Consider the following 12,450-nt stretch of genomic DNA (forward strand, 5'->3'; position numbering starts at 1 on the left):
TGTGGTGTGTGTGCGTGTGCGTGTGCGTGTGCGCGTGTACTCTCTCTCTTCTTGGCTTCCAGCTCCCTGTTGTTGACCTTGCCTCATCTGCTTCATATCGGGTCAACTTGGCCATGAGCATCAGCCCCAGCTGGGCTTCTCCCTGTCCCGGATCTTCACCAGCAGTGGGGAAGTTACTGGAGATGGGCAAAGCGGGCGGAGTTGGGTCCGCACAGCAGCCAGGAAAATGACCATCATCCGCAGGTTTTCTCTCCACAGAGGAGGACTTGTTCCCACCTCCCTCAGTGCCCTGCCACCTCTCTAGCTCCTCACCTCTCTTCCTTCCTTCTCTTGATTCCTTCTTTCTCTGGCCTGGACTTTCAGGAACAAAATGACAAAACTCCTCCCCTGATCATAAGGACTATCTTCTTCCCACCTCCTGTGAGGAGGGAGCAGGTGGCTCTCCTTACCTCAGGCTCCCAGGGTGGCAGCCTTCCAAAGATGTTGCTCCTCTTCAGAGGGAATTAGGGAACACAAGCCGCTTCTCCTGTCATGCAAATAAGGACCCCGAGGTCCAGAGAGGGGGAGAGGCACACTGGCAGAGGGTGTTTCTGTAAGGTTGGGTGGTGGGATGTTCAGGGCTGCGAATGTTCAGGGGTGGGAAGTGGGGCATCAAAGAACAGAAAGACAGAGGAGGAGTACAGGCACAGAGGTATGAGAGAGCAACAAAGACAGAGGCAGAGGGAGGCTCGAGGTGGCCTGTTGGCCAGCCTCTAACCTGTGGTGGGGGTCTCCGCTAACTGAGTTACGTCATCGCACACCTCCCATGTCAGAGAACTTACTACCTCCCCAGCAGTGTCACCTGGTTCTGGGTGGGGTCCGGGGATGGGCTGTATGGGCCTCTAGGGGCAGCTCCTGGGAGCTGGAAACTCTTTCCCTGTGGGCTCAGCTCTGAGCTGAGAAGCCTCCTGTCCAGGGCACAGAGAAACCTCCTGTCCAGGGCAGCCCTACAGAGAGTTGGAACCTCATGATCATGTATCAGACAGGGCCTCCGGTTTCTCTCCAGTAAAGCACTGTTGGGGAGCTAGCTCAGAGCCAGGGACTGGGTCTGTCTGGAAAGGAGAGAGGGCCGGGGCTCCCAGGTTAGGAATTGCAGACACTTGAGTGTCCTAGGTACAAACACCTACCTCCCGGTTGTCCCCTCAGTCACCCAATCCATTGTGTCAGAGCTGCTGTTCCCGGCCACAGCTTCTTCTCCAGGGAGCACTTCAACTGAAGACTGTGTCTCCCAAGGAAGGACAAGGGCTCACTCTCTCACTGAGCTTCTGGAAAGGTTAATGACAGGAGCTTCTTTGCTTGAAAACAGCACGTGTGTGAGGGACAGAGAACACAGGGCTCACAGGCCCCAGGGGGAGGTCTCAGACCACGGATGTCCGCCCCACAGACCATTGTGGTGGTGCGGGGTAGGGGGCAGGCCAGGCCTCTTCCTGCACTCCCATTTGGAGTCCGGTGGGTGGGACAGAGGTCTGGGCAGGCTCCATGATGTGAAAGAGGCTGATAGCTCTGGGCCTGGAGATATTTCTTGGTTGGAAGGGGCCAGGTTGCGGAGAGTTTTGTGTGACCTTGACCTTTGTGCTGGGATTAGTGGGGATGTATTGGTGAGATTTAAACACAGAAGTGATACGTGGTCATTTTGGTGGTTTATGGTTCTTGCTTTGGCCGTGGGGATGGGAAGGGGTGAGGACTGAGGGGCACAGCTGCAGGTGGCCATGGTTCAGAGGAGGGTGAGGAGGGCTGGCTTGGGGTGCAGCAATTGTTGGGGGAGGAGTGGAGGAATTGGCTGGTCTTGGTGAGTGAGGGAGAGAAAGGAAGCCGTGAGGGTGAACCCCAGATTCTAGCTCATTCTGGCTGGCCAGGGATGTCTGGATCCCACTTGATGTGAGGCCTCTCCAGTCACTGGACTCCTGCCTAAGTCTCTGCCTCCCAAATCTGCCCAAATTTTTGCATGGAAAATGGGCCCGTTCCAGTTCCTCCATACCACTGCATCCGGCCTTGGACCTCCCAGCAAAGTGATTTCCCCCAGTGTTCCCTGGAGAAGGGAGAGGGAGCCATCAGCACATGAAGACGCTGTCCCACTGAATTCATAATGTCTTTTATTAATATATTATGCTACAAAAATATTTTTGGCAAAATAACATTAATAGCATCTTTCTTTGTCTTCTATATTCTTAAAGGACTCTTCATGATAATTCACAGAGGTGAAGGGAAGAGGTGGTTAGAAGGACAATATCACCAATATCTTTCAAATACATTATGATCTGAAGCTGTGTCACATAATGAGAGTCAGCTGGGGGACATTCTGGAATCTCTCTGAAGCCCAGGAGTGGGGCAGGAGTTCCAGCTGCCTCTGCTGCCCCAGCCCACGGGGCCCAAGATGTCTCAGAGCCTCCCTGGAACTGTCTTAGACTCAGTTCCCGTGCAAAGCCCACTTTCCCTGCAGCAGGTCTGGGAGGGAGCAAACCTGAAGGCATGCCACTCCATCACAGTGCCTTGCCTGCCACGTGCTCCTGACCCCAGGGCAGTCTTCAGGGCCAGGGAGGAAAGCCGAGCATGGAGTCCGAGGAGGGGTGCTGCCTCACCGTCATGGAGCCCTGAGATGGCACACAGCATTCCTCCAGCCCCCAGAATGGCCCGGGTGGGAAACAAGGTCTCCATTTAACAGATGAGGAAATGGAGGCTCAGAACGGAGCAGGGACTTGCCCAAGGTCACCCAGCAAGGTGAAAGAGTGTCCAGAGTACCTCTGGAGAGGAAGAGCCAATATTTGGAGAAAGGATGGGGAGATCTAAGGCTGTGCCCACACTCCCAGGAAAGGACCAGGTAGGGGGTTGATCAGTCCTCATGACCCCTCTCTTCGGTACCCCATAGTCGGGGGCAGGGAGGGAAGGAGCTCCAGGCTGGGGGTCAGGGGCCTTGGGTTCCAGTCCAGCCCTCCACCCACCACCTAGAAGTCCCCCTGCCTCAGGGTAGTAGGTAAACCTGCCAATTTACATCAGGCCTGGCTGGGCTCTTGAAGAACGGGGGTGTGAGGCTGGATGGATTCCTGAACCCTACTGGTTTAGATGGCCAGCCCGGGTGATATTTTTGGCTGCTTAGATGAATTTTTGGAAAAATAACAATGTTCAAAGAACCTGAGTATTACAGAGCCAAAATGGACCCTCGATGTCACCCACACCAGTCCCTTGCCAAAACTTTAGTTCTCATACCACATCTCCAGCCGACGGGCCTACTGCTCTGCTCACACCTCTGCTGACAGCAAACTCACCACCTGCAGGGGACAGCTTTGGCTTTGTAGACATAATTCCATTGCCAGAGCTGAGGTCTTTGTCTCTCCTTTCCTCTCTGCATTCCTTCCTTCCTCCTTCCCTCCCTACACGTCTGTGAGGGCCATCTTTGTGTCAGATGAGGATCCAAAGATGAATTTATGTGACCCCTGCCATTAAGGAGCTCGTGGTCCCTTAGGAGAGCAGATACGCAATTACAGTCTCCACACTTATCAGTGAGTGTTAGGATAGATGCTAAAAAAGCAAAAAAGAATCACAGGGGCTTCCTGGAGGAAGTGCTATCTGAGTCAATCCTCAAAAATGAGGACTTGTGGAAAGAGAAGGGAGTTTCCAGGCCCAGGGAGTAGCACGTGTGACACATGCTATCTATTCGAGAAATGACAAATAGGATTTAGTCTGGCTGGGCACAGAGTAGGAGAGATGGGTGATGTGGCTGGCAAAGTCAGCAGGGCCTGATCATGGAGGGTGTGGAAGGCCAGGCCGAGGACTCTTGCTCTTACTCCACAGTCACTGGAACATCCCCAGCCCTGGTTCGTTCTTGCCACTCGGGACACCATCAGAGCTGCAGTTCCCAGTGGAGCCTTTTGTGTCCTTCATGTGGTTTTCATAAATGTTCCTTTTGGTGGAGGACCGTTCTTTGGGATCCATTGTGACGAGGGCACCAGGCTAGAGACTGGGAAGGTGGAACTAGGGATCCTGAGCCCCAAGGCTTGCCCCGACATAGCTAGGGCATGGCAATAGATGGCGGAGTATTTCGTATGAGAATAATCAGCTCGTGGTGATTTGGCACAAAGGCAAATTTGCCAGCCGGTGCAAGTTCCCGTGCTTCATCCACTCTGGATCTTTGCATCTCAGCTGGAGGGGCCCGTGGTGGCCCTTTGCAGCTCCCTGCAACCTAACATCTCCATTCTCCCTGCCTTCACTCTGCTACTGGTGTGTCAGAACAGACTAGGAAGATGTGGTCATGCTGGCAGCTTCCAGAATGCCCGTGGGCCATTCGGTCAGTTTTCCTGAGATGGGGGACCAAGGGCCACCTCTGACCTCGGGCAGGTCACTTAGCCTGCTGGCTCTTAGTCCTTCCATCTTCTCCACCACATGAAGGTCAACCATGAAAGCCGTAAGAAAAGGACATGGGGCTCTCGGAGCAACAGGGACTTTTTATGAGGTCAGGCACATAGAATATGCTGGGAAAAATGTCAGCCGTGGTGGATACATCATCCAAAATGTTTAAGTAGCTACGGACGGTATGGTGGTTCCCTGGCTTGGGATGAGAGAATTCAGTGACCCAGCCGCACAGATTTCCCCAGACGTGCCTCAGGTCTTCTGGGACATAAGCTCGGTTCGTTTCCCAGCCTGGCCAGTGGGTGGGCTGCTGGGATCCATGAGCTCAGGCTGCAGACGTCTGATCAACATTGGCTCTGGCTGTCCCGTCGGCGCAGGCCTACCTAACCAGCCAGCCCACCCATCTGCCGCCATCCATCTTTCTTTAAACACTTGAGCGCTTGCTGGAGGGAACGTCTGGAATTTCCCAAGCTCTCCAGAGGACAGATCTGGGGAAGACGAGGGCTGAATCTGTCTGTGGTCAGGGGCCTGGGTAGGACAACCTCTAAAGTTCCTTCTAGGAACCTACGACTGGGTTGCTTATTTCATGTCGATGACAATGGGTTCCTCCGGGCCAGGAAAGGTGCACATATGAGGCCTGGCACCGCACATGCTCGGCAGCCCACGGCTCGTTGGTTTACCTCTTTGGCCTCGTGCCCGGCACAGATCTGGGCACGCAGTCGGGTACGTGGACTGTTCACCCAAAGCCTTCCTCTTTAATTCACCTCAAGCTTCGTCTGAGTGCATCTCATGCCACACTCTGCCCTGAACTGAGGGAGATCTGGCCTGCGTGCTTCCAATTCCTTGACACTTATTTCATTGGCCAAGTGCTCCGCACCGTCTGTTTGATGTCTGACAGGCCTTCTGAGCCTGCACTGGAAGTCAGCGAAGCCCCTTCCCGCTCAGAAATAGGAAATCACAGCTCTGCCAAAGATAAATGGACTCCAGCCAGTTCGAGGCCAAAGATAAATGGACTCCAGCCAGTTGAGGGCATGGGGTCAAGTTCAGTTTACAACGTGATGCCCATGGGGCTGGCTGGACCCTCTGAAGCAGATCTCAGGGCTCCTGCCAGGTCTCAAGCTCAAACATGCCTATCCGGTGCCAAGATGAAAAGAAGCTCACTGCTGGCCAAGATGCTCATGGGACCTCTAGTCATCCAGAGCTGCCCCAAATTTTGTCTCAAAAGGAAGACAGCTGCTCACATTTACAAGAGGCCTGGGGGTTGTGACATTCTTGACGAGCTGGGATAAACCTTCCTGCACTCAGCTTTTGGAGAGATAACCCTGGCAGGTACCCAGCACATCCTAATCTCCCTTGGAGATGGTCCCTGAGCAAGTCACCCTGAAAAGGAGATGGGGTGCTGGGAACACTGACCATTCGCCTTGATGCACCTGTTAGCGGACCAAACACCTGCGAGCTTCCTAGCTCAGGGGGTTGGGTGCACTGGATACGAAGCCGTTCCCTGTAGAGAGGTGTTTTCAGCATGGCGGCCGTGTAAGCAGACAGAGGCTGGGGTTGGGACAAACTTAGCCTCCAGAGCATCTTGTCGAAGAAACTTCCTTACCCCCATTGCCTCTACAGCCCTCAGAGGGGAGAAAATGTTGACAGTGCTCTGTTAGTTCTCCGACAAACAGAATTCTCTGCAACAGGCGGTGCTGGAAGGCTTAGGTTTTTTAGAAATCTCGACTGTTAAAGAAGTTTGAATACATCACATTCCTATGCAAAATGTTTTTAATCTCCAGTTTAATGTAGTTTATTTTTGCTATATGTAAAGTATTTTTATACGGCTTGTATCATGATAGTTTAGCAATAAAATGGTTGAAATGGGTACAACGGCATTGGGTCTAATCAGCCAATGCCAGGTCTTCCAGGGAAGTCCATGATGTGGTGATGCTGTGGAGCACTGGGCTGGGAGTCAGCAGACCCGCCCAGCTGTGCAGTCTTGGGGAAGTGTCTCCCCTCTCTGGGCTTCATGATTACTCTTAATGTTCTTATCTGTCAAACGAGGGGCCCTTTCTGCTCTTGGGTTCCAGAACTCTGTAACTGGTGAGCCTCCAGTCCAATGAGGATTTAGGGCAAGGAGGAAGGCAACCTAGGTCCTTTGCTTTCTCAGCTACCAAGCTGGAGGCAGAGGAATGAGGTCAGTCTCCCTAAGTCTCAACTGCCTGCCTGCCCGCCCAGATTCTCCCACCTGCCAGCCTCTGATTTGGTAGGAAAGCCTCTCACTAGCTCCAAGATAAGACAAGTTGGGGCATGGGACACAAGCTTGTGCACAGGCTGTTGCCAGAGCCCCTCGTTCAGAGGGGCTAACATGAGTGACTGTGGCCAAGGGGTCTCTTGGGCTGGGACAAGGGGCTTGTGCTGGCCCATCTGGGGGCGATCTCCTTTCCTTGGAGCTTCCCTGTGCAGAAAGAACATGGCAAAATACGGTCCAGGGGACGAGCATTGCTTCAGAATCATACTGATCTGGGGTCATGTCCCAGCCAGGTGACCTTGGGCAAGTCAGTTTATCCATTTGGGGGGGCTCAGTTTCCTCATCTGTGAAATGGGGACAATCACATCTCATAGAACTGGCATGAGAATCAGTGACAAAGTGAGTGTGCAAAATGCCTGCCGTGCTGCAGGCTCGGGACAAAGGGTAGCTTATATTAGGATTATTATTACTGTGCGACTCCTAGAGCCTCTGTCCCTAAAATGGCCCTTCTGTGCCCACACCTGCCTTCGACCCAGCTTACTCAGTTTGGCGTGACTTCAACAGGCTCTTCTACAAGCCAGGCTCAAAGAAGACTAATGAAACCAGAACAGAGGAGTCTGGACTCACACCTGGGCTCTCTCACTTGCTGCATGACCTTGGGCAACCACCTTCCTCTCTTTGGATCTCAACTTAACCATTTGTCACAGAGGGCTGGGGGATGGCCCCTCTTGGCACCACCATCCCTCCCTCACCCCCGTGCTTTGGTCCAAACACTTACCGAGAGCTCTGGAAGGCCATTTCACAGACACTCAGGGTTTTCAAAAATAGCAGCATTCTTTCCTAAAGTACCTTCCCACCCTAGGATGCAGCCACGGAAGGGAAGTCGTCAGCGTTCACATCTCTGGCTCCCAGATCCAGCTTCAAAAGCTAATAAGCCTGTCTGCCTGCCCCTCTCTCTGAGGTCCCCATGGTGGGAGAAGCCAAACCCAGACAGCGGAGGCTTCTGCGGGCCTAGGAGCAAGCCAGTTCAAGGCCATGGTCTGCCTGAGATTGCAGAACTCCTGGCAGCCTGGGTTCACCTCCTGGGTTGGTGCTGGGGCTACTTAAAGGGTTAACACAGGCCACATAAAAATAGTTTTATCGGTAAGAATAAATACATTTTTCTTTTTTAATATGGACACATATTTTACAAAAGAGCCCCATAGCACTATGGGAAATTAAGATCCTTCTACAAAAAAGAAGATGTAACTCGGGTACAATAAAGCTCTAGTGTTCTAACGGATCCCGTCTGGACTGCCCGTGAGGTGTCAGGCACCCCCGAGGTGGTGGCAGGGGCAGTTGGGGGGGGGTGGCCACACACCCTCCTGTGGTTTCTCTGGCTTCTCTGTACTGGTGCCCAAGGTCAGGAGGGCCCAAGGCGGTGCCACAGGAGAGGGGCTGCAACGCAGGCCACAATGGCGGGGAGGAGGCCCAGGGTGGGCTGGGGGCGGCAGGGCGCTGAGCTGCTGGTGGGGCCCGGCTCTTCCCGCTGCTGAAGCCGCTCTGAGAGCTGCAAGGCTGGCCCCGCGGTCCCAGGGCTGTGTGTGGGCTGCAGGGGTGGCGGGGGCGGTGAGGCGGCCGTGCTGGAGGGAGAGAGAAAGCAGGAGAACCCCGGAACGACCACTCAGTAGCCTCATCCTGGGCTCTGGCCTGGGGTTCAGAGGCGACTTTAGGGAATCTACTTTCTTATAAAATGGAGGAGATGGGGCTGGCTGGACAGGGAAAGTGAGCTCCTGAAGCTGAAGGCCCCAAGCATGACCACTCGATACAGATCCCAGGGAAGAAAGAACTGAAGTGCCACAGAGGGGCTGGGTCTGGGGTCATGCTGGGGGGAGTCAGCCTCCAGGCCTGTGTGCGCAGGCGCTCTCCTGCCACTGTCCCTGCCCAGCCCGAAATAGACAGGAAATCAACCACACAGACAACCCCACCATCTTTTGCCCTTCTAATAACATCTACCAGTTACTGAAGGTCTCTCCGGCCTCAAAACCAACCTTCACAGTGGGTCTCTTCACCCCCCTTCCCTAGACGAGAGGGCCAGGGATCAGAGAGGCTAAATGGCACTGGGTCCCAGGAGAAAGCACGGCCTGGGCAGGAGCCTGGGTCAGCCGCCCTCTACATAAGCCTAGGGAAGTTGAGGGAAAGCTGTGATCCTTCATGAACTCATAAAAATAGAATCCAGTTCTGGAGGGAATGGGTGAGATTATTGGCTCAAGAAAACCTATGAAAGGGAGCATGAAGGAGGGAGAGATAGAGAAATAAGGAGATTGAGTACAGAATGAGCCTGCTGGCTGAGGTCAGCGCCCAGTGACATGGGGAAGTGCAGGGTAGGACAGGGGCCAGGTGGGGTGGGTGAATGGCTCAAGCTCTGGAAAGAGAAAGATAGCACCTCATCAACAAAGAGAGAGCCAGGGACAGAGGAAGAGAGAGGACAAGGGTAGACAAGGTCAGAGGTATAACCCAGAGAGGCCACAGGGGTAGAAGGCTTCAGGATGAAAAGAGAGTTGGAGTTCAGGGGCGCTGGACCCCACCTGCTCTCGTGGAGCCCTGGGTAGGGGAGGCAGATGGAGATGCGATAGAGGATCTGACAAGTCCCATCACAGCAGACGTGCAAAGGCGGGAGGGGAAACTGGGTAGGGGGCACACAGATGGGCCCCTGTCCAGGGCAGGGCCAGGAAGGCCTCCTGAAGAGGTGACACAGCAGTCAGCCTGAAGACAGTCTACCTTGCATGTGACTGAGGGTGTCCCTAGTGGCCAGAGAAGTACTTAACCCAGCCCGTGGCAGCTCTGAGCCAGCACCTAGTACACATCAACCCCTAATCCTTATGGCCACGCTATAAGGCAGATCTGACTCTTATCCCCATTTTACTTAGGAAGAAACTGAGGTACCAACAGGTTAAGTAAACTTGCCCCAGGACTCACAAGGAGGCTGGGATCTGAACCAGGCACACAGAAGGTGCTTGCTAGCAGCTGAGGCACGGGCAGGAAACTTGCCCCTCCCTGGGAGTCTGTGGTGTGGGTAGCCTCCTCCGTGTGGGACGAGGCCCTGTTTTCCAGGGCTTACTGCCCCTCCCCAGGAGGCTGTTCACTCGCTGGGCCCTCAGATCGTCCCCCGCTCTACCTTGACCTGCACTTCCATGTGCCAGACACCCCTGGCTCAGCCTGGGGTCACCATGCATGCCCCTGCCTCCAAGCAGGCTAGGGCCTCTGCTCAGGAAGAAGGTGTTCAGATGTCCTCAGTCAAGAAGGTCCTCGCTCCTGGCCTGTCCCTCATTCTCTACTCCTGGTTGTGCTCCAGCCATGAGAACCTGCCGCACCCTCACATGAAGTTCTTCTCCACCTGGCGTCTACAGTGGTCATGAACTGTGCTGTGCTGTCTTTAGAAACTTCGAGAATAGCTAGCAGGAGAGGAGGGAGTGTGCCTGTGGAACAGAAGCAGGCAGACCAGGTGGCTCTGACTGCCCGCGATGACCCACAGTGCTTGGCAGAGGATGGCTCACCCTGTATCCGCCGGCAGGACACCAAGACCTCTCACACAGTTGGGGACCAGCCGACCTCACCTATCCTGCCTCTGCCAGCATGTGCCACCGTGTCCAGTCACCCTGACTGTCCTGCTGCCTTGTCCCACCCACCTATGAAGGCCTGGTTCAACGTCCCCACAATACCTCGCATGGATCTCACTGTTGCTGCCGTGTCGCACACAGGTACCTATCTACAGAGGTGCTTGGATGGGCTCCCGCTTGGGAAGGGCCCCGAGCAGTGCCCGGCACGCTGGACACATGACACGGCTCGGCTCTTTAGCATCGTATGTTCGTGTGTGTCAGTCCTCATGAGCAGCTTTCTCCGTTTACGAAGCGCTTCCTAGGAGCCCATAGACACTGCGATGCTGTACCCGTGTCACCTCATTATCCCCATTTCCAGGTTGACGGGACAGCCTGCAGGGGATCGGGATATGGAGGAGCACCCAGTGGAGGGCACATGGGTCGGCGTGCTGCTTCCTGCTGAGACCTGGAAAACCCGTGTGTGGAGGGAGGGCTGGCCCCGGGAAGGTCATGCCTGAGCCCATGCCACTACCTGAGCCCCTTCTCTCCCTTTCTCTTCTAATGAGAAAAGCTCCACACGCTACACAAAGGGTCCACGACGGTCCCTTCCCAGGGGCTGCCCTGTGCTTTCAGCCTGAGCAGCCAGGAGGCTAGGAGGCCCGGCCTCAAGAAGAGAGGCTTTGTGCCACCTGCAGTGCCCGGAGCGGGGGCCCAGGCGGCGGGATGCAGCCAGCCCCGCCATCAGAAGGAAGATAAGTAGGAGTTAGGAAAATTATGTCTCGCAAGGCGCCCAAAGGCATTTGCTTTCACACTTTGAAAAGCAAAGATGCACACTCCCCCTTGGAGCCTGAGCGGGGGGTTTTATTGCTTGGAAGGAGTCCCAGGGAAATGGGGTGGGGGGCGGAAAGCCCCTCCAAATACCCCCACCTCCCCAGCCCACTCTGCTCACAAAGCTCAGTCTCCTAATTCAGACCCCCTCCCCCCCACTCCAAGCTCCTAGGCCCATGCAGGGGAAAACTGTCTCATGGCAAAGGGGCCTCGAAGCCAAACCAAACACTGAGGGCGCCCAGGCTCCGCAGACGGCTGGCACCAACGAGCTAAGTCTGCTCCGAGCCGACTGGGCCCCTCGCATGGGGAAGGGCCCCACTGCTTGGATGGAATGCTGAAGCCCTGTTCAAGAATGCCATATGTCCCCGTCTGCTGTGTGACTTGGGGAAAGTCCTGTCATCTAGGTCTGTTTCCCTATGTGTGCAATGAAGGAGCAGGAACAGACCCATGCATTTTAAAAATGTTTTCTAGTAGTAGAAGCCAGAAGAGAGAGCTTAGGCAGAAGCTCGAGGTGTAAAGCACAGAGGAGGGCTGCTGCTCGAGACAGTGTCAGCTGTCTGCCCACGGAGGCCCCTCCAGGGGGCTTCCTGGACCCCTGCACCTAGAGGGTCTCCAAGAGCATCTGAGACTGGGTGCTGGGGGTCTCCGCAGGTGGTGACTTTCCTCCCAATGCAAAGGGCTACTGGCTATGCCCCGGGCGACCTTCTCGGAGGCTTCCAGGGACACAGAGTAGAGAGGGGGCTTGGGGTCCAGGTGACTGGTAGTCCTGCTGCCCGCGGGTACAGCCCTTGATGTGGTCCGGCTGGAGGAGACCCTGCTGTCAGTATCGTCTGGCCTCTGCCTCTTCGAGCCAAGCAGGTCAGAGGCCGGTGGAGATCTATGGCAACAGGTATCCCTGCAGCTCGATGCCCTGATGTCCAAGGCCTGTGCCCACCTCCATGCCTTTGGCTTCACGGCCTTCTCTGCAAGGAATGGCCTCATCCACCCTGTGGCCCCGGCTGTCTGATTCCTTCGCAGGCACAGGAGCACTGCGGGGCTCCAGGGCTTCTTCAGCCACACCGTGTTGGGAGCTGGCCATGACCTGAGACTTCTCCTGCTCTTGTCCCCACCTGATCTTGTGCCTACCAACGTGGGGCTGGGTAACCGGCGTGTGCCCAGTGTGATCCTGCTAAGCGGCAGGAGCAGAACCCACCCAGAGGCTCACTAAAGGCTTGTAGCAGAAGCCAAGCTCAGGGCCCCAGAGCAGCTCCTGCTGGGGCGGGAAGAGTGGCATCTGAGGCCAGCCCGAGAGTACCACCCGCAGTGCTGGAGACCACGGCCACTGAGCATCACAGGTGGCCTGGCGCCAGCTTACCACTTCATAGCATCCTGTTGTTTGCTTTCTAACCCTCAAAGCAAGCCCCAGGAAGGGCTGGGCTCTGAAGCCCA

At 55.2% G+C, this 12,450-nt stretch overlaps 1 protein-coding gene across 1 annotated transcript in view; it reads right to left on the bottom strand.

The window, feature by feature from the left end:
* Nucleotides 1-2,115: 2,115 nt before the first annotated feature.
* The window catches only part of TRABD2B (TraB domain containing 2B), a 203,739-nt gene continuing 193,404 nt past the window's right edge, over nucleotides 2,116-12,450 (bottom strand). The window contains exon 7 of the mRNA XM_004740360.3: nucleotides 2,116-8,238. Coding sequence (XP_004740417.1) covers nucleotides 8,019-8,238 — 220 coding nt within the window. The 3' untranslated portion in view covers nucleotides 2,116-8,018. The remainder of the gene's footprint in view (nucleotides 8,239-12,450) is intronic.

The sequence above is a fragment of the Mustela putorius genome, unplaced genomic scaffold (assembly GCF_011764305.1).
Source record: "Mustela putorius furo isolate JIRA1106 unplaced genomic scaffold, ASM1176430v1.1 tig00003853_pilon_pilon_pilon, whole genome shotgun sequence".
In the NCBI taxonomy this organism is placed as follows: domain Eukaryota; kingdom Metazoa; phylum Chordata; class Mammalia; order Carnivora; family Mustelidae; genus Mustela; species Mustela putorius.